Below are 24,685 nucleotides of genomic sequence, written 5' to 3'. Positions count from 1 at the left end.
CACCTGTTTCCTTCACTAGACCATTAGGAACTTTGGCTGATTAATGACTGCATCTCAGAAGCCCAGAACAGCATCCTCGTGAAACACGTTCTCAGTGCGTCCCACCGAATGAATAAAGGGTCATCTTCTAGCTGTCTTCAGTTATTTAAGAACTTCATGTGGTGGATGTGTAAGTGGGGATACCAGGGTGGGTTTCCCAGTGTGCTGCTGCTTCCCCTTTTTTTTACTCTTTTTGGCCACACTGGTGGCATGTGGAAGTTCCCGGGCCAGAGGTGGAACCTGAACCACAGCAGCGACCCGAGCCGCAGCAGTGACAACCCCAGGTCCTTAACCTGCTGAGCCGCAAAGGAACTCCATCTCCTGTGCTTCTTAAGACAAAGACCTAACTACTGGGACTGAACACCTAAGTTTTCTGACCTTTAGAGTTGGTCATTACCCCTAGTTAGCGTTAATTAGTGTTGAACATGACCCCTGGCAGCCTCATAAAGCAGTGACCTCTCCTCATCAGTGGACGCACTCAGAACTAGAGCAGCGTCTGTCAGGGAACTCCTTACGGAAAGGAGCAAGCAGAAGGATGCCCCCCACCCCCACCCATATCCATGTCCTAATCCCTGGAAGCTGTGCGTGCTACAAGGCAAAAGGCACTTGGAGACGTGATTAAGCCAAGGACCTTCGAACAGGGAGATAATCCTGGATCACTGGTGGGGGAGGTGAGGATGCTCCATCTAATCACACGTGTCCCTAAAATCAGAGACCCCTTCCCTGCTGAGGTCAGAGTCAGAGGACGATGGGAAGAAGGGTCAGAGAGATGCAGCACTGATGGCTTTGCAGGAGAAAGGGGACACACGTCACACAATACAGTTAGCCTCTGAAAGGTAGGAAAGGCAAGAAAAGATGCGCCCAGAAAAAGCCTCCAGGAATGAACCAGCCCTGCTCTGATTTTTTTCGACTTGTGTTCAGTTTTTGACTTCTGTTGGAATTCTAATGAACAGAGCTCCAAGATACTAACTTCCTGCGTTCTAATCCTTCAAGTCTGTTAGAAAACGAAAGACAATGACCTTTATTTTCCAGATCTGAGATTCCATAATGCTAAACTGCAGGAGGAGGGATTGGATTAGAACCAGGAAATAATTCCAAAAGGGAGGGTTATTAAACATGGAGGTGGCTTATTAAGTAGATTGTGAAATCCTCATCTCCACGGAGCCTAAAGATGGGAAAGGAGGACTGTGATCTGTCTAGAACTCCGTCTAAAGTTTCATCATCCCAGTTCCGGGGACGAGCTAAATGAATTCCTACTCTCTGGAGTCTATGAGAGGGGAGAAGTGAAGAGGCAGGGTTTGTGTAAGATGGGGGCAAATTGCCTTTAAAAGGAAACAATTTCCCTTTTGAAAGCTTTGGGGTATTAAGTGAAAATGTCCAAATTGAAGCAACTTGAAGCCTCCATTTCCTATTTGGCATGAGAGGTGAAATTTCTCATGAATGTACAGACACATAAACAATGTAGCCATTGATATTAAGCCCAGTGAGCCTCTCATTTGATTTTGATGGAACAAGATTGCATATTTCCATCCAAGGGTCTGTTACAATAGGAACCCTTTTGAATATAACTTCAATTTAAGAAAACTCCCTCTTACATCAGGGGAGTGCAGTCCTCTGAGTCTACAAGTCAATTCTCACACAGCCAACATCCTCTTCGGGAATGTGTTCCGACTTGCCCAACTAAGACCGCCATGAAGGGGGAGAAAAATCTCTACGGATTTCACTTAAAACTTCCCCTGGTCTGTGTCCTCCGCAGGCGTGGTGTCAAGTCAGCAGGCATGTCTTAAGCAGAGGCTGGAAGGTCCTGCTCTTTTGAGGGGCTACATTTGTTTTGGAAAGTAAATGGTACATTCAGTGGGATTGCCGGTAATTCCAGGAGTAGGTGCTCAGCCATATGTGACATAAAGGCTCTCTCTGTAAGTGATCAGTAGCATTTGGACTATAGATTCCATCAAGAGTCAGCTTCCCCTTCTGTGTGGCACAAGTTCTTGTTTACATCTGTTTAAAGGGAGGATGAGGGGTGTCGGGGGTGGGGGGGTGGCTAACGCTGTAATTGTCTCCCTTGCACCACCAGCATCTCTCGTCTGTCCTCACTCACCAACCATTTAACTGGTGTAGAATCTGGTTTCCCCATCAGCAATGATGAGGTCACTTCACCTTGGAGCTGTTGCATCACCGCCACGGGATGGTGGCCTGCAAACGACCAGTTACACTCTACAGTATGTTGACCCATCAACCCCATTTCTTCCAGAAGAAACAAGTCTTGTTTTAGGTCACCTGCTGACTTCTAGCCCTATTTTTGACTCCTGGTCCAGTGTGCTTATACTTCAGGGCACTGTGGTCCAAGCTGGCTTCAAACAGGGCTAAAGCGAAACATTTCAGGGAGGGATCTAGCATCTTGCTTGACAGCACTGACTCTGGAATCCAAGAGGTCTGGGTTTGAATCTTGAGGGCCACTTGTGGCAGTGCCACCTTGGGTAAGAAACTTAACCATAAATGTACCCGCAAAGGCACTGCTTCCAGATTCTGGCCTGATCCCTGGGAAAGGGACCCCAAGAAGAATGGGGCTAACTTTTCAAACTAGTCCATCAGATGGGGCCAGGGAAGGATGGGTTGCCATATGGCTCAGAGAAGTTAGAAATTAACTGAGATCCAGAAAATTAAAAGGCACGATATTTCTTGCACCCCAGACACCCTGAGAACTACAGTTTAATCCTCAAGGCGATCAGCTTCGCCCCACCACCTAATGTCCAACCCTTCTTGAGCGGGCTGAGTTTTCCAGCTCTTTCCCCTCGTACGCATCTCCCACCAGGTTCCCACTCCGAAGGCTGGACCCTCACGTCGCAGCCAGGGCAGAGGCGGCCGCGGCGGCGGGACCTGCGGTCACCACGCCCACGGCTCGCGGACACGATCCTCGGACAAGACGAGGCCCTCGGGAAAGCTGTGCACGAGGGTCGCGAGTCCGGAGGCGAGCGGGGGGGGCCCACCCGCGCGCTCCCACGTCCTCCCGGCGCCTGCGCTCTAGCAACCGAGGACGCGCAATCAGCGCAACTGGCGCACCGCCCACGTCCGGGGAGCGCGGCGCCGCTACAGGTGCGACGGCCAAGCGGCGACGGCGGCCCAGGAGGCCCAACCTCAAGCCCGGCCCCGTCCGTGTCCGCACACTCGGGCGCGCGCATGCGCGAGTCTCTGCGGGGACGCGCGCGCCCCGATAGGCGGGTCTAGGTGGCGGCGCGCAGAGCCGGGTCTCCCGCCGCGCCCCGCAGCGCCGCCCTGCTCGCCAGCAGGGGCTTGGACGGCTCAATGCTGCGCGCCTCCGGTCTTTTCAGATTTCCAGAAATGTCTTGATTGCTTGTTTTTTTTCCCCACTCTGTTTTGAAATCTTTTTTTTTTTTTTTTTTGTCTTTTAGGGCCACACCCTCAGCATATGGAGGTTCCCAGGCTAGGGGTCGAATCGGAGCTGTTGCTGCCAGCCACAGCCACAGCCACAGTAACGCCAGATCCAAGCCGAGTCTGCGATCTACACCACAGGTCCGAGCAACGCCGGATCCTTAACTCACTGAGCAAGGTCAGGGATCGAACCCACAACGTCACGGTTCCTAGTCTGATTCGTTCACCATTGAGCCATGGCGGGAACTGCTCTTTTGAAATTTTGATCTGCAATGTGTGATGTCCTGGCTCTAGGACACGCTGTAGGCAACCTAGGGCATGAAAAATAGAGATGGAAGTGTCCATAAATGAACCTGAATTTTTACTCCTGATCAGAACCTGTGACTGGGAGTTCTCCTTGGGGCTCAGTGGTGATGAACCTCACTAGCATCCATGAGGATAGGGTTCAATCCCTGTCCTGGCTAAGTTGGTTAAGGCGTTGCTGGGGCTATGGTGTGGGCCGGCAGCTGCAGCTCCTATTCGACCCCTAGCGTGGGAATTGCCTTATGCCACACATACTGACGGAAAAAGAAAGAACAAACAAAACCAAAAAAAGCCCCGGTGGCTGGCTCCCCCCGTGCATTTTCCGGTACAGTCCTCAACCGTTACATCGTCTCCCGCCGCTGCCTGACCTAACCTGTCCCCAGGGCCCCGGCCACCCAGCCTCCCTCCATCCCCTCCTCATTCCTTCCCCGTAGGCTCCTGGCTCATGCACAGGGTAAGGCTCTTCAGGGAGACAGCTCCCAGGTCAGTTGAGACTTTTGCGTGGATTCCCATGGCAGAAAGTTTCCTCCTCTTACTTACTCTCTGCCTTCTCAACCTTTAGATTTCAGATCGAATGGCACTTCCTCGGAAGAACTTTCACTGATCTCAGCACTTTATTTTCCTTGGCACTTCACCCAATGTATAATTTTAAAAACTGCATGTTGTGTTTCTTTGTTCGATGTCTAGGTTTCATAGACTGTAAATTTCATGAAAGCAGGACCATATCTCTTTTGCCTACTACTGTATTTTCAGAACCTAGCAGGGGCTGGGACATAGTGGATATTCCCTATGTAGGAGAGAAATTTCCATATACGATTACAGATCTTTGGTTCTGGGAAGGTGCAAGATTTGCAGGTTGTCCTAGAGGAGACCATCTTAGTTGTAGCCTCTAAACTTTTTCCATGGTATGTTACTTTTTCTTGTGCTCAAATATATATTTATTTATAAATTATAAAAGTGTAGTGCATGCGCACATATATTTATATATTATTATAAAGCACATACCACCAGAGTTCCCGTCGTGGCTCAGTGGTTAATGAATCTAACTAGGAACCATGAGGTTGCGGGTTCGATCCCTGGCCTCGCTCAGTGGGTTAAGGATCTGGCGTTGCCATGAGCTGTGGTGTATGTTGCAGATGTGGCTCGGATCCCGCATTGCTGTGGCTGTGGCATAGGCCGGTGGCTACAGCTCTGATTAGACCCCTAGCCTGGGAATCTCCATATGCCGTGGGAGCGGCCCTAGAAAAGGCAAAAAGACAAAACAAAACAAACACACAAAAAAATAAAGCACATACCACTAATTAGAAGCTTTTAAAAGCTAAGATAAAAATAATAGCTATAAATAAAAGTTCTAAATTTTTTTTTTCCTGCACTGTGTTTTGGAGCCCATTATGCAGGACATTTGTGAGAAAAACGGCTGCCTGCTCCTGGTAGAGGGCAGCTGAAGACACTTGCTTTGGATGGCCTGGACCTGTCAGGCTTTTTCACAGGTTTAACATTTTGTGACCTTGTATTTTCAAGGAAAATATAAAGGAAGGCATTTTTTTCTAAGCCAGCACATCTTTTTAATTTATTATACTTGATTTACCATGTTCCATCAATTTCTACTGTACAACAAAGTGACCCAGTCACACATATATGTACATTCTTTTTTTCACATTATCCTCCATCATGCTCCATCGCAGTGGTCAGATAGAGTTCCCTGGGCTATACAGCAGTATCTCATTGCTTTTCCACTCCAAATGCAATACTTTGCATCTACTATCCCCAAACTCCCAGTCCCTCCCACTCCCCTCCCCACCTTGGCCATCACAAGTCTGTTCTCGATGTCCATGAGTTTGTTTCTTTAAGCCAGCACATCTTTAAAAGGCAAAGGTACTGGTACTATGCAGTCATAATGGACCAGGAAACACTGAAACATCCTTACGTATGAATGTCTCAAAACTGAGCGTCCATCTTTGTTAAACTATGGTCAGTACTCAATAAACAGGAAAATAATCTCTTCTCATGTTTCAAGTTTACAAAAATGTCCCCTTCGAAGACAACCAAATTATAGTACCATAGATTATTACTATTTTTTTTTTTTGGCTGTGCCAGCAGCATGCAGAATTTCCTGAGTCAAATGCCTTTATTAAAGGGAAGTGAGGGGAGATTAATCATACTACTTACAAATATATTATAGACTATGTATGAATTTCCAGCAAAGTAAGCTGCACCTTTTCTTTTTTCTTTCTTTTTTTTGTTTGTTTTGTTTTTTTTTTTGCTATTTCTCGGGCCGCTCCCGCGGCATATGGAGGTTCCCAGGCTAGGGGTCCAATTGGAGCTGTAGCCACCGGCCTACACCAGAGCCACAGCAACGCGGTATGGATCCGAGCCGCGTCTGCAACCTACACCACAGCTCACGGCAACGCCGGATTGTTAACCCACTAAGCAAGGGCAGGGACCGAACCCGCAACCTCATGGTTCCTAGTCGGATTCGTTAACCACTGTGCCACGACGGGAACTCCAGCTGCACCTTTTCTAAGAAACAGGAGTGAAACACGTAAGATAAAGTCAAACGTGAATTTTTTTTTTTTTTTTTGGTCTTTTTGCCTTTTCTACGGCCGCTCCCGCGGCATATGGAGGTTCCCAGGCTAGGGGTCCAATCGGAGCTGTAGCCCCTGGCCTACGCCAGAGGCACAGCCACGCGGGATCCGAGCCGCGTCTGCGACCTACACCCTCCAGGGGTGGTGGCCTGGCCTAGATGAAGGGCCTGTCCCACAGTAGGTGGTGAGCGGCAGTGCCGTGCCCTGGTCGTGGGGTGCCCTTGTCTGGGTACCTGGATCCCGGCGTCCAGGCGGCACCCCCGAGCGCCCGCAGAGGGCGCTGCCTTCGAGGCCCAAACTCCCCGGCCCCGCCCCCCCGGCGCCGACTGCGCAGGCGCAGAGTCGGGCTGACCCGCGCGGCTGGAGGAGCTGGTGCGTCGCTGCCCTCCGTCGGCGTCGCCTCCTGAGGCGCTGTCCGGGCGCGAGGCACCCGGCGGGGCTGGGGGAGTGTGCTGCCGCAGCGGCCGCGCACCCGCGGGGGAGCGTGCGGGGGGCGCGGGGGCAGCCGCCCCGCACAGGCGCTGCGCAGCAGGCGAGCTCGGGGGCGCGCCTCGGGCCTCGCTGCGCGCCGGCCGCCCAGGCCTCAGCTTCCTCGTTTGTGCCGCCTGCCCGGCGGGCCCGTCTCGGAGCCACGTGGCAGGGGCTCGCGAAGAAGGCGGGGACGTGGAAAAGGCGCGGCCACAGCGAGCGGCCGGCAGCCGTGAGCCGTGCCGCCTCCGGTAGGAGAGGCGCCGTGGGTGCGCCGCCCGGTCCCCGCGGGACGAGGCTGCGGGCGGCCTGGCTTCCTGCGGCGACGGCGCTTCATCTCAGCCCTCGCCGTCGGCTCTGGGCCTGATGGATCTAGTCCAAGTATTTATTGAATGAATATTCAAGAATTACCAGAAAAAAAAAAATCGGAGTGCCTGACATCGGAAAGTGTCACACGCCTGTTTTAATACCTTAACCTCGCAGAGTCCTTTCTTTAAAGCTTGTAAGAAGGACTCTGTCCCCCAAGGTCACAGGCCAGTGAGCCCGGTGCTGGCTGAGTTCAAAGCGAAGCACGTGGCCTCCAGACTCCGTGCTTGAAGTCGCTACAACAGCGGCGACCAGGGAGCGTGATTTTAGATGTTTTTCCAGGCTCTTTTTCTTTTCTTTTTTGGTCCTTCTGTTAAATTAGGAAGTAAATAAGACGGAGTCTGTGATCTGTCAATCCTATGTGGATCTTAAAACTGCGGGGGCTCATGAGATTCCTGTGCATGTTTCTCAGCCAGATCTATGGCACAATCCAGTTGTCGGAATTTCTTTTCCTTTCTTTTCTTTTTTTTTTTGGCTCTTTAGGGCCGCACTCTCTGCATATGGAAATTCCCAGGCGGAGAGTCAAATCCCAGCTGCAGCTTCCCGCCTGCACCACAGCCACAGCAATGCGAGATTCAAGCTGTGTCTTCTACCTAAACCTCAGCTCATGGCAATGGCCAAATCCTTAACCGGAGTGAGGCTGGGGATCAAGCCCGAGTCGGTGGATGCTAGTTGGGTTCGTTGCCCGCTGAGCCAAGGTGTGAACTGCATTTCTTAGGTGTGAAATGATATCCGCAGTTAAAACATACGTGAGCAACACAAGGCAACTACAGAACTCACAAGACTCAAGCTTTGTGATCCACTGGGTCACCCGTCATTGGAGGAAGTTGTCGCTACAGCTGTTGGTGGATCTGAGGAACCCAGATAGTAGCTGCCCTAGGAAGCTGGGGGGGCATCTCATCCAGGTGGTCCTCTCACCCAGAGGTCAGTCATTTATGAGACTTGCTCTGTTCTTTGAAGCTACCCATTTCAAAAGCATTGCTTCTGCTTTCCTCTAATGTATTTCTTTGGGTAATTTCTGTGCTAGAGGAAATGAAGGGTAATCACTGGGGTGCATGTGAGAAGACTCCTCAGGGAAATATTAAATGGTTGGACAGCAGACAACTCACCAGACAGGTGGCATTGTCACATGAAGAACCGTGGGAGCAAATATTAGACTCTTTTTAGGGCTCTTGGTTGGGTTTTCAGGCATTTCTGGTTACATCGTGGTAAAGAATGCCCATTTGTGCTTTACAGGGACCTGTTTTTACACATTAGAACCAAGACCTTTTGAGGGAGTACAGAGTTATGCTTTAGGAAGTGTGGGTCCACTGTGATAGCCTGAAAAGTGCACCCCCCCAAGATATCCGCACCCTAATGCCTGGAACCTCAAATGCTGCCTTACTTGGAAAAAGTCTTTGCAGATGTGGTTAACTTAAGGATCTTGAGATGGGGAGGTTATCCTGGATCAGCTGGGTGTGCCTTAAATACAGTCGCAAGTGTCCTTAAATAAGAGAGAGGCAGAGGAGACTGGATACAGGGGAGAACAAGAGGGAGCGAGAGAAGGAGGCCATGTGAAGACGGAGGTACAGGCTGGAGGGCCAGAGCCACACGCCAAGGAATGCTGGCCGCCATCAGAAGCTGGAAGAGGCAAGGGACAGTCTTCCTTAGAGCCTCCCGAGGGAGCCCTGGCCTGGCGACACCTTGATTTTGGTCCACCGAAATGGATTTTTGGATTTCGACCTTCAGAACCGTGAGAGAATACATTTCTGTTGTTTTAAGCCACTGAGGTTGTGATAATTTGCTACTGCAGCCACAGGAAACACATCGTTAATTCAGGAAACTAACAGATCTCTGAATCTATGCAACAAGGAATTCATTGATACCAGTTTTGTCCCTTTGATACTCTTTCCTTTCTTGGAACTCTTGACTTTGTGGTGTAGAAACTGACTTGGTGACGCTGAGTCCTGTGGCTCCAGACCATCCATCCAGGTGTTTCTCTTTGGTTTGAGTTGCCAGGGGTAGAAATATAGGTCAGATAATGTCCATGTCAAAGCCATGAGGTCACCGTCAGCCTATCAGTGGCAATACTGGCCTCAGAGTATTCGTGTTAAAGAGAAACGCTCGCCTCGGCTCGCCATACACCAGGAAAGCTGGGTAACTTCACAGTCTGTGTGCAGATGTAAGGAGGCCAAGCCAGAGGAAAAGAAACACTTGACTATGTATGGTTAACGGTGTGGGTGTGTTTATGTTGTCCTGGGTTTGTAAATCATAACCTCTACACATACCCATGAAGTCAGGATTTGTTCAGGAGGCCACGGCTCCAATTCTGTCTCCTCTGGGCAATTTACTTAACCTTTCTGGAAAGTGGAAATGGCATGAGATGATAATAAGAATATTAATAGTAATAGTGTTATTTAGTAAAGACATTTATCAGAAACTGTAGTTGCTCTACATATATATAATCTTATTTAATTCTTTTTGTTTTGTTTTGTTTTTAGAGGGCTGCACCCATGGCATATGGAGTCGGATTGGAGCTGTAGCTGCCACCTTTTGCCACAGCCACAGCAGTGTGGGATCTGAGCGGCATCTGGGACCTACACCACAGTTCACGGCAACACTGGATCCTTAATCCACTGAGCAAGGCCAGGGATCGAACTTGCAGCCTCATGGTTCCTAGTCGGATTCGTTTCCCCTGCACCATGACGGGAACTCCTTATTTAATTCTTATAACAAGCCATAGCAGTAAGTGTTATCCACATTATATAGATGAAACCAAGGTTCAGAAAAATTAAGAAAGCTTATCCAAAGCTGCAAAAGGGAGTTCCCGTCGTGGCGCAGTGGTTAACGAATCCGACTAGGAACCATGAGGTTTCGGGTTCGGTCCCTGCCCTTGCTCAGTGGGTTAACGATCCGGCATTGCCGTGAGCTGTGGTGTAGGTTGCAGACACGGCTCGGATCCTGCGTTGCTGTGGCTCTGGCGTAGGCCGGTGGCTACAGCTCCGATTCGACCCCTAGCCTGGGAACCTCCGTATGCCTCGGGTGCAGCCCAAAGAAATAGCAAAAAGACAAAAAAAAAAAAAAAAATCAAAGCTGCAAAAGAAGTGGCTGAACTGGGTTTTGGACACACGATGCCTTATTTCCAAGTACATACTCTTATTTCATTTCATTTCATTTCCACACCCATGGCATGTGGAAGTTCCTGGGCCAGAGCTTGAATCTGAGCCACAGCTGTGGCAATGCCAGATCCTTTAACCCACTGCGCCAGGCCAGGGATCCAACCCACACCTCCACAGTGACCCAAGCAGCTGAAGTTGGATTCTTAACCCAGTGCGCCACAGCAGGGACTGTGAGATGGAGAGAGTGGAAAATTGTACCTGTTAGGCATTAGACGTTAGAGAGTTTTTACTGATACCATTATGGCTTTGGTTTCAGAGCACCCAGCACCGATAGGGACTCTCCATTGTGTTCTCCCTCGGCTCACTGTTGGATGTCCTACTCCGAGTGGCCCCAGCAAATGCATGCGGAGGATTCCTGAGGACTCGGGCTCGAGAGCACTCTCGTTTGGAAAACCAACCCAAGTCCCACGCTCTCTGAAGATTTCTGTTCTTCCTCCTGATTGTGGTGAGTGCTCATGCCCTGACGTTTTCTTTATTTCACCCAATACCAGAGTTTCAGTGACTGATGATTATTCTAGATATTTTATAATTTCTCTCTCTCTCTCTCTCTCTTTTTTTTTGTCTTCTCTAGGGCCACAACTGTGGCACATGGAGTTTCCTAGGGTAGGGGGTCCAATCGGAGCTGTAGCCGCTGGCCTACACCACAGCCACAGCAATGCGGGATCTGAGCCTCATCTGCGACCTACACAACAGCTCATGGCAACCCCAGATCCTTAACCCACTGAGCGAGGCCAGGGATCGAACCCACAACCTCATGGTTCCTAGTCAGATTCGTTAACTACTGAGCCACGATGGGAACGCCTATAATTTCTCATTTAATTCAAGTTACTTAGGAGTGCATTCTATTATTATTATTTTTTATGGCCGCACCTAAAACACATGGAAGTTCCTGGGCCAGGGATTGAATCTGAGCCGCAGCTGTGACCTGTGCCATAGCTGTGGCCACACCAGATCCTTTAACTCACTGCACTGGGCTGGGGGTTGAGCCCGTGCCTCCGCAGTGACCTGAGCTGCTGCAGTTGGATTTTTAACCCACAGCAGGAACTCCAAGTTTCTAAGGAGTGCATTTTAAGGTTTCCAAGTATTTGAATTTGTTTTAAGCTACAAATCTTATCAGAGCTCCTGATGTGGATTTTTTTCAGAGTATTGCAGATCCAACTACTAAACCACCGATGTCACCTGCTAACAGTCCAGGGGCCACACCATAACCTCTGTAACAACTGCCCCCAAACAACCAGGACTTGATTCAGAACCAACACCTTCCCTAATTTTTGTCTCTGCTACCACCTTAAGGCCAAAGAAAACCAAGTGCACCCCTAACCAGTCACATAGTGAACCCAAAAAAACACCTCTGACTCGAAGCCAGCCAGAACCCAGATTGGGACTGGAGCCCATGGTTTTTGTTTTTTTTTTTTGCTATTTCCTTGGGCCGCTCCCGTGGCATATGGAGGTTCCCAGGCTAGGGGTCGAATGGGAGCTGTAGCCTCCAGCCTGCACCACAGCCACAGCAACACCAGATTCGAGCCGCATCTGTGACCTACACCACAGGTCACAGCAACGCTGGATCCTTAACCCATTGAGCGAGGCCAGGGATCATACCTGCATCCTCATGGTTCCTAGTCAGGTTAGTTAACCACTGAGCCACAACAGCAACTCCATTATGTTTATTTTATATAAGTGCTAAAATTTCATATCAGTGTTATGTGGTATAAATCTCATTGAGCTTCTTCTAGTTTTCATAAAATTTTTTTTTCAAGACCTGTTGTGTCCCTTTGTGGAACGGCCTCCGAATCGCGTGGGTGATTCTGCTGGGGTCACTGCCATAGCTTGTCTCTTCCCCTCGCCTTGGATGCTTAGATTGTTCCCAGCTGCTCCTCCTTTCACACACCTGTTCGCATCTTCTTAGGAACCTGCCCTGTGGGTTCTTGGGTAACTGTGTCCTAGAGTAGAATGGCTGGGATCTGTGTACATTCCTATTTAGTTGCATAGGAGACGTTGGCTTGCTCTCAGGAAAGGTGGTAGTTTCCTCTAATATTTTATTTTAAATAAAATTTTGTTTTTCATATTTAGACTTTTAGCCAATCTGGAATATATTTTTGTGAGTAGTGTAAGGTAAGATGTACAATATTTTTTCCATATCACTGACCAGTTATTCCAGCATAATGTGCAGAACGGTCCATTTATTCCCTAAAGACTTGTAAGTGCTGCTCACCAGGGCTATGTATGAGTGTTTGCTCATTTTTTCTTGGTTTCTTCCATCCCTAGTCATTGTTATACATTGTAATACTTTTACAATATCTATTGTATGTTTTATATTATGGTAAAAGATCTATATAAAATGTACCGTTTCAACTTTTTTTCTTTGAAGTGGTCGCGCTTGTGGCATATGGAAGTTCCCAAGCCACGGTCTGAATCTAAGCTGCAGCTGTGGCAGCACCAGCTCATTTAACCCACTGCACAGGGCCAGGGATGGAACCTGTGCCTCTGCAGCGACTCGAGCCACTGCAGTTGGATTCTTAACTCGCCGCGCCACAGTGGGAACTCCTCAACCATTTTTAAAGTACACAATGTAGTGGCATTAAGTATGCTCACAAAGTGTTGCATCTGTCACCACTACGCACTTCAAGAAAGTTTCTGTCATCGCAAAGAGAAACTCTGTACCCATGAAACAATAACTTTCTTTATTCACCTTCCCCATCCGCAGGTTACTTCTGTTTTTTTGGTCTCATTGAATTTGACGGTCTCAATGAAATATTGTCGAAATATTAAAAAGAGTGACCCTATCACATAAGTGGAATCATATCGTGTTTGTCCTTTTGTGTCTGGTTTATTGCATGTAGCATACTGTTTTTAAGTTTCATCCACGTAGCATGTATCAGAATTTCATTTCCTTTTTAAAGCTGAATCATATCCCATTGTGTGTGGCTATAGTGGATGCTGCTGCTGTGAACCACTGATGCGCGAGTTTCTGATTGAGTCCCTGCTCTTGATTCTTTTGGATATATATCTGGAAGTGGAATTTCTGGATCACACGGTAATTACTGTGTACAACTTGTTGAGGAGCTGCCATGTTGTTTCGCCCAGAGGTTGTACCGTTTTTTCATTCCTGTCCGCAATACATTACCAATTTCCGGTTTCTCTACCTCCTTACCCACACTTGTAGTTTTCCTTTTCTTAGGAAAAAAATAGCCACCCTCGTGAGTGTGACGTGTCATTTCATTGTGGTTTTACTGTGACTAATGAGTTGAGGGTCTTCTCGTGTGCTTATTGGCCATTTGTATATGTTCTTTGGAGAAAGGTCTCTTCCAGTCCTTTTCTTGTTTTTGAATGGTGTTGTTGTTGTTGAGTTTTAGGAATTCTTTATATATTCTGGAAATTCATCTCTTACCAGCTATTTGATTTGCAGATATTTTCTCCCATTCTGCATGTTGTCTTTTCACTCTCTTGATAGTGTACTTGATACACGAAATTAATTTTTTTATTATTTTTATTTGTTTAATTTTTTTTTGCTTTTTAGGGCCGCACCTGCGGCGTATAGAGATTCCCAGGCTTGGGGCCGAACTGGAGCCATGGTGCCGGCCTACACCACAGCTCACAGCGACGCCGGATCTTTAACCCCCTGAGCGAGGCCAGAGATCAAACCCGCATCCTCATGGATCCTAATCGGGTTCATTAACTGCTGAGCCACGAAGGGAACTCCAAAAGTTTTCAATTTTGATGAAGTCCAGTTTATCTATTTTCACTTTTGTTGCCTGTGCTTTTGGTGTCATATCCAAGAAATCATCAGTAAATCCAACGTCTTGAAGGTTTTCCTCCATATTTCCTAGGACTTTTATGTTCTAGGTCTTACAGTTAGGTCTTTGATTTGTAGTTATTTTTTATATGGTGTGAGATAAGGGTCCAACTTTATTCTTTTGTTTGTGGATACCTAGTTTTCCCAATGCCTTTTTATAATATCTTTTTTTTTTCATTTTTAAAGTTTTATTGAAGTATAGTTGATTTAGAAGGTTGTGAGAATTTTTTTTTTTTAGGGCCGCATCCGTGGCATGTGGAGGTTCCCAGGCTAGGGGTGGAGTCTGAGCTGCAGCTGCCGGCCTACGCCAGAGCCACAGCCATGCGGGATCCGAGCCGCGTCTGCGACCTACACGACAGCTCATGGCAACGCCGGATCCTGAACCCACTGGATGAGGCCAGGGGTGGAACCCGCATCCTCATGGATACTAGTTGGGTTTGTTATCGCTGAGCCACAACGGGAAGTCCGTGTTTTTCATGATACCATTTCCTTTGGGTTCTTTCTTGGAGTTTACACGTTACCCATCTGTTCCTGCATCTTGTCCACTTTCCCTCTTAGAGTTCTTAGTGTCTAATCATAGTTCTTAGTGTCTAATCATAATCGTAATTCTAAAATCTCCACCATACCTGAGTGTGGCCCTGTTGCTTGCTTTGTCTCTTTATGCCCGGTAATTTTTTGTCAGGTATGTGCCTGGTAAAAGGAAACAGTGCTTCAGTGTGAGGTTTCATGTTTCTCTGCCTAGAAGTTAAGCTGTGCTTATTGTTTGCTGTAGCTGTAGGTGTCAGAGGCTAAAGGTGCCCCTGGTGTCCTTACTTTTCTCTGCTCTGTTGTTTTTTCGGTTTTCCTAGAGACTCCTCCTCCTCCTCCTCCTCTTCTTCCACACCCACAGCACATGGAAGTTCCCGGGCCCGGGATGGAAGCTGCTAGGCTACCAGAGGATTCTGACTCCTTCTTAAACAGGGTCTTAGCCTTGTAGTCCTTTCGGCTGTAATTCTCTGCTGTTATACAGGAACCCGTTGATGTGGTGGTACGGTATGTGAGATGGAGGGCTTCTCTAAAACCGTGATTAGGTTTCAGTCTCATGTGCCTCTGCTCCTGGTCTTGCCATTCGTTAGTGCTTTTCTGTTTTTTCCCGTCCCTTGAGATAAGAAGGCTAGAGTGGGCTGGAGTTAAGTGTTTCCCTTCGTCCAGGTTGGTTTGGCATCGATAAAAGACTTTCCTTGAGTGCAGGCCTGTATTAAGGAGGACGAGATGTAGCTGGGCATATTTCTTTTTCTTTTTCTTCTTTTTCTGTCTTTTTAGGGCTGCACCCGTGGCATATGGAGGTTCCCAGGCGAGGGGTCAAATTGGCGTTGTAGCTGCTGGCCTGCGCCACAGCTCACGGCAACTTGGGATCCAAGCTGTGTCTGCGACTTACATGACAGCTCACAGCAGTGCCGGATCCTTAACCCACTGAGCGAGGCCAGGGATTGAACCTGCATCCTCATGGATGCTAGTCAGGTTCGTTAACTGCAGAGCCACGACGGGAACTCCACTGGGCATGTTTCTTAATAATCGCTTTCCCCTCCCTTGCTGGAAGTGTGAGGGGCCTTTTCTCTGATCTTCACCCTGAGAATCTGGCGGTGCTACGTAAGGTTAAACTCAGCAGAGTGTGGGTCTCCCTCAAAGGCTCCCTCCCCAGGAGTTTTTATCTCCCAAGGTTGTTCATGGCTCAGCTCCAGCAATTCGAATCATTCAGCTACCATTTAAGTGCTTCTTCCAGTGCCGACTCCAGAGATAATCTGTGAATCTCTGAGTTCACACATCTCTCTAGTTTTCAGGGTGGTAATTTGCCCTGTGACTTCAGTTCTCTGATGGATCTGAGAAGAGTTGCTGATTTGCAGTCTGTTCAGCTTTTTACCCTTTGTAAGGATGAATGTCTTGACCTCTAAAGATTTTACGTGGTACCAGAACAATTTTTAATCGATTCTTTGAGGGTGTTTTCCATAGGCCATCATGTGGTATTTGTATACCGTTCTATTTCTTCTTTTTTCCTTTCTCCTTTCTTTTTGTTTCTTTTTCTCGCCTTATTGCCGTGTCCAAAACCCCCAGCACAGTATTTATAGATGTGGTGAGACAGGACAGCCTTGCGTAGTTGCCAGTCTTACAGAGAACGCATTCGGTCTCTCACAATGAAGTAGACATTTGCTGCAGGTTTCTCGTAAGTAGCCTTTGTCAGGATGAAGCAGTTCCCTCTTTTCTTGTTTTAATCATTCTGAGGGTTTTAATCATTAGTGTTAAATTCTGTCAAAGGCTTCTTCTGTATCTATCGAGATCATCTCAGAGCTTTTCCTCTTTAATCTTCTGATGTTACGTTATTTTGAAAGGATTCAACCTGACTTCTGACCCTAACCCTAACCCTACACGGTCATTTTTTAGTTTCCGAAGGCTGCTGTAGAAAAGCCCCACAAAATGGGAGATTTAGAACAACAGAAATTTATTGTCTCCCGTTTCTTGAGGATAGAAATCTGAAATCAAGGTGTCAGTAGGGCCAAGCTCCACGTGACGCCTGTAGGAAAGTGTCCTTCTTTGCTCTTCCAGCTGCTGGTGGCTGCAGACATTCCTTGGCTTGTGCCAGCGCAGTCCCACCTCTCTCTCCACCTTCACACGACTTTCTCCCCATCTCTTCATATCGTCTGCCCTCTATGTGTGTGTCTGCCTCTGAGTCCACATGCCCCTTTGTTGTTGTTTTGTTCTGCTGTTGGCCGTGCGGCGGCACATGAAAGTTCCCAGGCCAGGAGGTTAACCCGTACCACAGCAGTGACAACACCAGATCCTTAACCGCTGAGGCGCCAGGGAACTCTCAAATTTCCCCTTTTATAAGGGCAGTGGTCATACTGGATTAGGACCCACCCTAATGACGTCATCCTAATTTGGTTAAATCTGCAGAGAACTTACTTTGGTCTGAGTGTTTGTGCCCACGCTGCCCCCCATTCACATGTTGAAGTCCTCACCCCCAAAGGTGATGGTGTCAGTAGGTGGGGCCTTTGGGAGGTGCTTCAGCGTGAGGGCGGGGCCTCATCCACGGGATTGTTGCCTCATAAAAGAGGGTCCCGAGAGGTCCATGGTCCCTCCTCCAGGTGAGGCCACAGGAGGTGGCAGGCGTGAACCACACAGGTGTTCCGCACGAAGACGGGACCATGCTGAGGCCACGGTCTTGAACTTCTCAGCTTCTGAACTGTAAGGAACAGATTCCTGTTGTTTACTGGCTATCCTGTCTATGATTTTTTTAAATAGCAGCCCAAACTAAACTGAGACCATTTATTTCCAGAGATGCACACACTAAGATCCTGGGCTAGGGTGTCAATATAGCTTCTTTGGTGGGAACACAGTTCAGCCTATAAAAGTCACAGTGTACCGTCCTTTCATATATTGGTAGATTTTAAACCCTTTGATGATGATTTTTATACCCAGATTTATAGAAGGTTTTGTACTATTTTTTCCTTGTAATGATTTTGGTTTTGGTATCGTTATCATGTGGCTCCATAAAATATTTTGGAAAGTGTTCCTTTTTCTTTTATTTTTCTTTGGCTGATTTTAAGATTTTTCTTTGACTTCTGTTTTCTGTCTTCACTCTAAGGCCAAGTGTGATTTTCCTTTCATTTATCTTACTCAGATTTACAGGTTTTCTTGCCCTTGTGGAAGATCCATAGCCATTTTTTCTCCGCAAGGTGGCCTCTGCTCCATTTTCCCTTCTCTTTCCCTCTGGGACCCCCGCGAAAGGGTGTTAGATCTTTGCGCTTCGTTTACTTGGTCTTCTAAGCTCTTTCATGTACAGTGCGTCTTGTTCTCCCCCATGCTGTATTTTGGGTAATTTCTCTGATCTGTATTTCATCTTATTACTTTCACTTTCAGCAGCATCCTCTCCGTGGCCAGAACTGTCCACTGAATCTCTAAGTTTGACCATGACCACCCCCCCATGTCTAGAGGTTTTATTTGATTCCTTTCTTTGATTCCTTGTTGGGTGACTTTTCATAGTTTCTCCCCATACAGGCATGTTAAAGCTTGTGGGCTTGTTTTTTTTCATACATAGTATAAGTATGATTATTTTCTTTCTAAGGAAATCTGTATCTTCTGCTTCAGGCATCTGAAATCTCTAGTGGGTAGTCATGCTGTCTTTTCTTTGTAAAAGCTCTATTTCGCAGTGCTCTGCTTCCTCTTTGGCTGTGTATGTCACTTCTTTCCCTCGATAAATCATTTGTGGGGATTCTCTGAGGGCTAGGATGAGGGTGTTTTTCTTCGGAGTGGAGGCCTATTTGTTTCTGCCTGTCGCTTGTATCATTACCAATTTGGAACCGTTTTGAGCTAACAAAGCTTGAGGTTTCATGGTCAACTCTGGTGGTGTTAATTGGGGTTCTTCTGCTACAGAGCCATCCCATCAGCTGTTATAGACCTCTAGGAAGGGTTCTTTCTCTCTCTCTCCTCCTTTCCCTCCTCTCTCCCTTCCTCCTTCCTTCCATCCTTCCTCCTTCCTTCCTCTTTTCTTCTCTCCTTCCTTCCTTCTCCTCCCTCCCTTTCTTCCCTCCCTTTTTCCTTTCCTTCCCGCCTCCCATTTTTCTTTCCTTTCCATTCCTCCCTCCCTCAACCCCTCTTCCTTCTTTTCCTTCTTCCTTCCATCCTTCCTTCCTCTCTCTCGCTCTATCCCTCTCCTCCTCTCTTCCTTTCACTCTTTTCTCTGTCTCTGTCCTTCCTTGGGGCAATGCCAGGGCACGTGGGAGAGCACCTGTGGGGGAGGTCGCGTGAGGATAGAGCAGGTTTCTTTCCAGCTCCCCGTGACCCTGAGATGCATCTGTGTGACCATGAAATTTTTGCAGATTCCCCACTTTGGGCAGAACCAGAGTCTTGACTTAAATACCCCGTTTCTTTTTCTTTCTTAAAATTTATTTTATCTAATTTTTTTACAACCACACCCACAGCATATCAAAGTTCCTGGGGTTGGGGTGGAATCAGAGGTGCAGCTGCTGGCCTACACCACAGCCATGGCAGCATCAGATCTGAGCTGCATCTGCGACCTATGCCACAGCTTGCGGCAACACTGGATCTTTGACACACTGAGTGAGACCAGGGATTGAACCCTCATCCTCAGAGAGACAGTGTTGGGTTCTTAACCCTCTGTATCACAGCAGGAGCTCCCCCCACCCCCATTTCTCTACAGCTAATTTTAGTAGGAATTGGCATATTTCTTCAGGGGAAAAGCATTTTTTGAATTTTTCATGTTTTTCTCTTGATTTTTTTGTTTTTGATTAAATTCTGGTCTCATAATAGCCCTTACCTTGAGTATTCAATGCATTTAAAAAGCTTTTTTTTTTTTTTTTTTTAATTTCAGCATTTTGAAATGTTTCAACAGAGAGTTTGGTCACAATAAGACAGGCTACCATTATCTAAACCCTTACTTTTGTGTCTAAATAAATCACTGCTTCCTACTAATCTTGGTTATGGGAGCTTTTCATTCATTTCTTGGTAGGGTACTCTGCCTCTAGTTTGAATGTTTCAGTGGTAAAGTGTGCGGCTTTAGTGTTCCCTCTCCCCTCAACCTGTGTAAGCGATTCAACTGGTTTGTGATTAAGAGTAATGATTTTTGGAGTTCCCATTGTGGCTCAGTGATTAACGAATCCGACTACGAACCATGAGGTTGCAGGTTCCGTCCCTGCCCTTGCTCCGTGGGTTAAGGATCTGGCGTTGCTGTGAGCTGTGGTGTAGGTTGCAGCCCTAGAAAAGGCAAAAAGATAAAAAAAAAAAAAATAAAAAATTTTCCATTATTTTTAAAGTCCAACAAACTTTATTAGGAAGTGTCTTGGCACTGATTTTTCTATTTATTTATTTTTTATTCTCTTTTTTTTCTGTCTTTTCAGGGCTGCAGCTGCGGCATATGGAGGTTCCCAGGCTAGGGGTCTATTCGGAGCTGTAGTCTCCAGCCTCCAGCCTACGCCACAGCATCGCCAGATCTGAGCCGCGTCTGCGACCTACACCACAGCTCACGGCAACGCCGGATCCTCAACCCACTGAGCAAGGCCAGGCATCGAACCCGCAACCTCATGGTTCCTAGTCGGATTTTTTTCTGCTGCGCCACACAGGGAACTCCTGTTTTTTTAAATTTTTTTGGCTGCACCCATGGCGTGCAGAAATTCCTGGGCCAGGGATCAAACCCACACCACGGCTGTAACCAGAGCCTTGGCAGTGACAAAGCAAGATCCCTAACCAGCTGAGCCACCAGGAAGCTCTTCAGCGTTGATTGTTTTGTATCAGATTGTCCTTAGTCATATTGTGCTCCTTAAAGAAAGGTCTTCTTTAATGGAAAATGTGTTCTAACGGCTTTGAATATTTTTATCGGTTTCTTTTTCTTTCTTTTTTTTTAGTTTCTGTCCTCGAGGACGACAGTTTGCATACATTGAGTATCCTTTGTCTTCAATCTATAATTTTTCTCCAGGTCTTTATCTTCTGTGCTGTTTTTCATTTCATCTTGCTTAGGGAGTTCCGTTGTGGCACAGCGGAAATGCATCCGACTAGGATGGAGGTTCCATCTCTGGCGTCACTCAGTGGGTTGCAGATCCAGCATTGCCATGAGCTGTGGTGTAGGTTACGGATCTGGCGTTGCTGTGGCTAGGGCCGTAGCTCTGATTGGACCCCTAGCCTGGGAACCTCCATATGCCGTGCGTACGGCCCTAAAAAGCAAAAAAATCCCCCCAAACCCAAAACAACATTTTATCTTGTGTAGTTTTCTGCGTATGTGTACCACACTCTCCTGTTACTATTGCTTTTGTTGCTTCACTGTGGCTTTTCATTTCCTGAAGCTATTCTCTTTCATTTCTTCCATTAGCTCTTTCCAATGACTTTAGAAAATTCCTTTGACTTTTTTTTTTCCTTCTTTTTTGGCTGCCCCCACAGCATGTGGAAGTTCCTGAACCAGGGACTGAATCTGAGCCAGAGCTGCAACCTCCACCACGGGCTCCTTGATCCACTGTGCCTTTGCATGGATCCTCTGCTGGCTCGTTTTTTACTGTTTTTTTTTTTTTTTTGTTGGTTTGTTTTTTGTCTTTTTAGGGCTGCACCAAGGCATATGGAGGTTCTCAGGTTAGGGGTGGACTCAGAGCTGCGGCTGCTGGCCTACACCACAGCCACAGCAACGCCAGATCCTTAACCCACTGAGCGAGGCCATGGGTCAAACCCGCCTCCTCCTGGTTACTAGTCAGATTTGTTTCTGCTGAGCCACAATGGGAACGCCTCATTTTTTCCTGTTGCTCAGTTTGCTGGGCTGCTGTTCCGCCGCCTGCTGAGGAGCGTGGCACCGTGTGTGCGCTGGGACCTCTGCCGGGACTTGGGCCTTTCTGCTGGGAGCAGCGGCGGGGCAGCGGGCTTCAGGACGGAGCCCTGAGAGCAGCGGCGATGAGCCGCAGCTTTATTTTTCATCAGCAGCCGCCGAGCTCACAGGCTCTCACCTTGTGTTTGTCATTTGTTTCCTCCCCTCTCATGTGGGTGGGTGGTTAGCGGATGGAGCGGAGAAACAGCTGTCCAAACCACAGTGATGGCGGAAGAATTCCTGTCCCCAAGGATCTGAACATCTGCGTTCACCCTGAAACGGAGGGATTTTGACAAGTCTCGGAAATCTGGGGCCCTGGACTCTGGGCAAAGCTACGTCCTTAGTGCCAGTGGTCTGCACGGACCATCCTCTCCCCGAGCTGACTTGGATTTCTCACCCCAACCTAATAAAACTCTCTTTGGCCCTTTTGACGAAAACCTCATGTGTGTTGGGGGTTAGGAGGTGTCAGAACATGGCAAAGTGAAGCAGGCAGGGAAGGTTGTATTCACGATTCTGGCAGGAGGGAGGGACTGGAGGGGTTTTTAGGAGCTGGGGTGTGGGGGGGAGGGTCGCGGGCCACTGGCTTCACCGCAAGGACAAGTCGTTTTTCTCTGCTCTCATGACAGAAGGGAGTTCACAGCCTGGGGCAGGGCGCCCGCTGAAGTTAGGGCTCTCTGCTCCTGGATGGTGACGTTTGGAAGAGCTCCCCCAGGTCGGGGGAAGAGTCCCTGGTCCCAGAGCTGGCAGGGGGGGCTTCTGAGGAGACCTCGGTACACTCTAAGGGGAGTAGGGTGAGAATTTACAAGGACACGCTTTCTAAAGTAAATGCTCTGCTTAGAGAGGAGGAAGGGGCGGCCAAGGGCCTATGGGCAGGCTGGCAGCTGTTTGGAGTTCAGTCAAACCGAAGGTCTCTGGGTCGGGGTCCCTTCTCTGGTCCTGGGGCCACGGCTCTTCAGCCAGGACACTCTGGGGATGGCGTGGGGGCCAGCCCATCCTTCCTGTTGCTTCTTCTGTCTCTCCACCCGCCTCTTTCTGGGCCCTGATGGGTCCTAACTCATGTGCCGCAGGCCCCTCCCTGGGCTGTGCGGGGGCTATAGGGATGCGGGCGTGTGAGCGGTGGCGGAATCCCAGCTCCTCTCTGCTACAGGGAGCAGGGGTCTTGGGAGAGGCTGTGTGTGATGCTCCCCTACACAGACACACGCGCGCACACACGCACACACACTCACACCCACATCCACAGACACCCCCCCTCGCACAGAAGCTGCCGCCCTCCGTGGAGCCTGCCCTCGTTTGCCCTTCTGTCACGTTTTGGTGCCCTCTCGCCACAGGACCTGTGTGCTTCTCTGCGAGCCGTCAGAGCTGGAGGGAACATGGGCTGGCGACGGCCTCTGCCAAGGGCAGCTGGGACTAAAGCCCGCACCATTTACCTCAACGAACCCCACAGGAACAGCTTCTGCAAAAACTCCATCAGGTGAGGCGGGGGTGCGCTGGGCGGGGAGGGCGGAAGCGCGGGCCTCCCCGCAGAAACGGCGCCTGTGTGAGGGATGCTCCAGGCGGCGAGGGGTCCCCGGCGCCTGAGGCAAGGAAAGAGGACGCCTCTGAGGCCCCAAATGAAGGCGGAGCGGGAACCCAGAGGCCGAGGACATGTGCCCCGTTCTGGTGACCAGGGCATGGGTTTTAATGCTCAGCGAGAAGGGCAGACTCAAGACAAAGGTGCAACCGGTGGCCAAGAGGATCGGAGACCCAGCACCGTAAACCTGGGTCTCTGGAAGGCTGCTTTCTGGCAGCGAAGGGAGAATAAAACATTTGCTTTTTGAAAGGCACAGAATGAGGAAGTGTAACCTCCCTTCATTTTGGCTCTGGGTTTAATATTTATAGAACTTTTTTTTTCCTTCTTAGGAAATATGGAAATTCCCAGGCTAGGAGTCAGAGTGGAGCTACAGCTGCCGGCCTACACCACAGCCACATCAATGAGGGATCCAAGCCACACCTGCGACCTACACCACAGCTCACGGCAACACCAGATCCTTAACCCACTGAGCCAGGCCAGGGATCGAGCCTGCATCCTCATGGATCCTAGTCAGATGCGTTTCTACTGAGGCACGATGGGAACTCTGAAACTCTGTATTCTTGAGTAGTCACCTCCCATCTCTGCACTAGCCTGAGGCAGTATTTTTGTCTTAACTTTATTTTATGATTATTATTATTTTTGTCTTTTGCCTTTTTCTAGGGCTGCACCCATGGCATATGGAGGTTCCCAGGCTAGGGGTCTAATCGGAGCTGTAGCCTCTAGCATACACCACAGCCACAGCAACGAGGGATCCGAGCCGCATCTGCAACACACACCACAGCTCACGGCAACGCTGGATCCTTAACCCACTGAGCAAGGCCAGGGATGGAACCTGCAACCTCATCGTTCCTGGTCAGATTCGTTAACCACTGAGCCCTGATGGTAACACCTTAACTTTAAATCTTTACCTGGGTGGACTCTATTTTGGTATGAGAAATGAGGTGGGCAGCCAGCTTAATTTATTTTCCCATTGATTGATCAGTCATTTCATTTCCAACTAGTTTGTAGTGCTTCTTTTGTTCTATAAATTCCTTTCTGTTTCTTTGTGGATTTGGAGAGTTTATTATTGGCTTAATGATTTGTCTTTCTTTCACTAGAACTTCACTCCTTATAGCTCTGATTTCTACTTTATTTAAGCACCTAAAAAGCAAGAGACTCTTCTGTTTTCTAAGTAGATTTTTCTTTTTGTTTCTACTTCCGTTTTCTGTTTTTATTGCATTTTGCTCAGAGAAGTATGGTGTGAGTTATTTCTGTTTGAAAATTCGTGTTAAAATTTTGGTTCATTGTAAGCATTCCAACTTGAAAGAATATATATCCTCTATAAAGAGCACAGAGTTTCTTTCATAAAACACATTAATATAAGTACACCTCTATCAATTTATCTATTTCTTGACAGATAAGCATTTTAACTCTACTGCCAAATCTTCAATATCTTTTACTGGGGGCCGAGACTGAGAGAATTATGCTAGTATTTCTACTAGCATGTGTCTGTCGGTTCTTTCCTGTGTTTCCTATAGTTTTTAACCCTGTGTGGTCTGTTAAGATATTAATCAGTAGATAATGGTTTACGACACGTATCTTCATTGTGCCTTTGGCATTTTGTTTACTCTCACTGTGTGTGTTTTCTAAAAAATAGTTTTCATGTTCTTCTCGTCGGTTTTTGGAGCACCATGAGCG

The 24,685-nt window shown here is 48.1% G+C and overlaps 1 protein-coding gene across 1 annotated transcript in view; it reads left to right on the top strand.

Moving 5' to 3' along the window:
- The first annotated feature begins 7,791 nt into the window (after positions 1–7,791).
- LOC125113481 (phospholipid-transporting ATPase IB-like) overlaps positions 7,792–24,685 on the top strand; it is a 168,777-nt gene continuing 151,883 nt past the window's right edge. The window contains exons 1-3 of the mRNA XM_047756226.1: positions 7,792–8,075; positions 10,566–10,754; positions 22,767–22,909. Coding sequence (XP_047612182.1) covers positions 22,809–22,909 — 101 coding nt within the window. The 5' untranslated portion in view covers positions 7,792–8,075; positions 10,566–10,754; positions 22,767–22,808. The remainder of the gene's footprint in view (positions 8,076–10,565; positions 10,755–22,766; positions 22,910–24,685) is intronic.

This window comes from Phacochoerus africanus, chromosome 13 (genome assembly GCF_016906955.1).
Source record: "Phacochoerus africanus isolate WHEZ1 chromosome 13, ROS_Pafr_v1, whole genome shotgun sequence".
In the NCBI taxonomy this organism is placed as follows: domain Eukaryota; kingdom Metazoa; phylum Chordata; class Mammalia; order Artiodactyla; family Suidae; genus Phacochoerus; species Phacochoerus africanus.
Note: the sequence above shows the minus strand (reverse complement) of the source record. Positions and strands in the feature narration are given on the sequence as shown.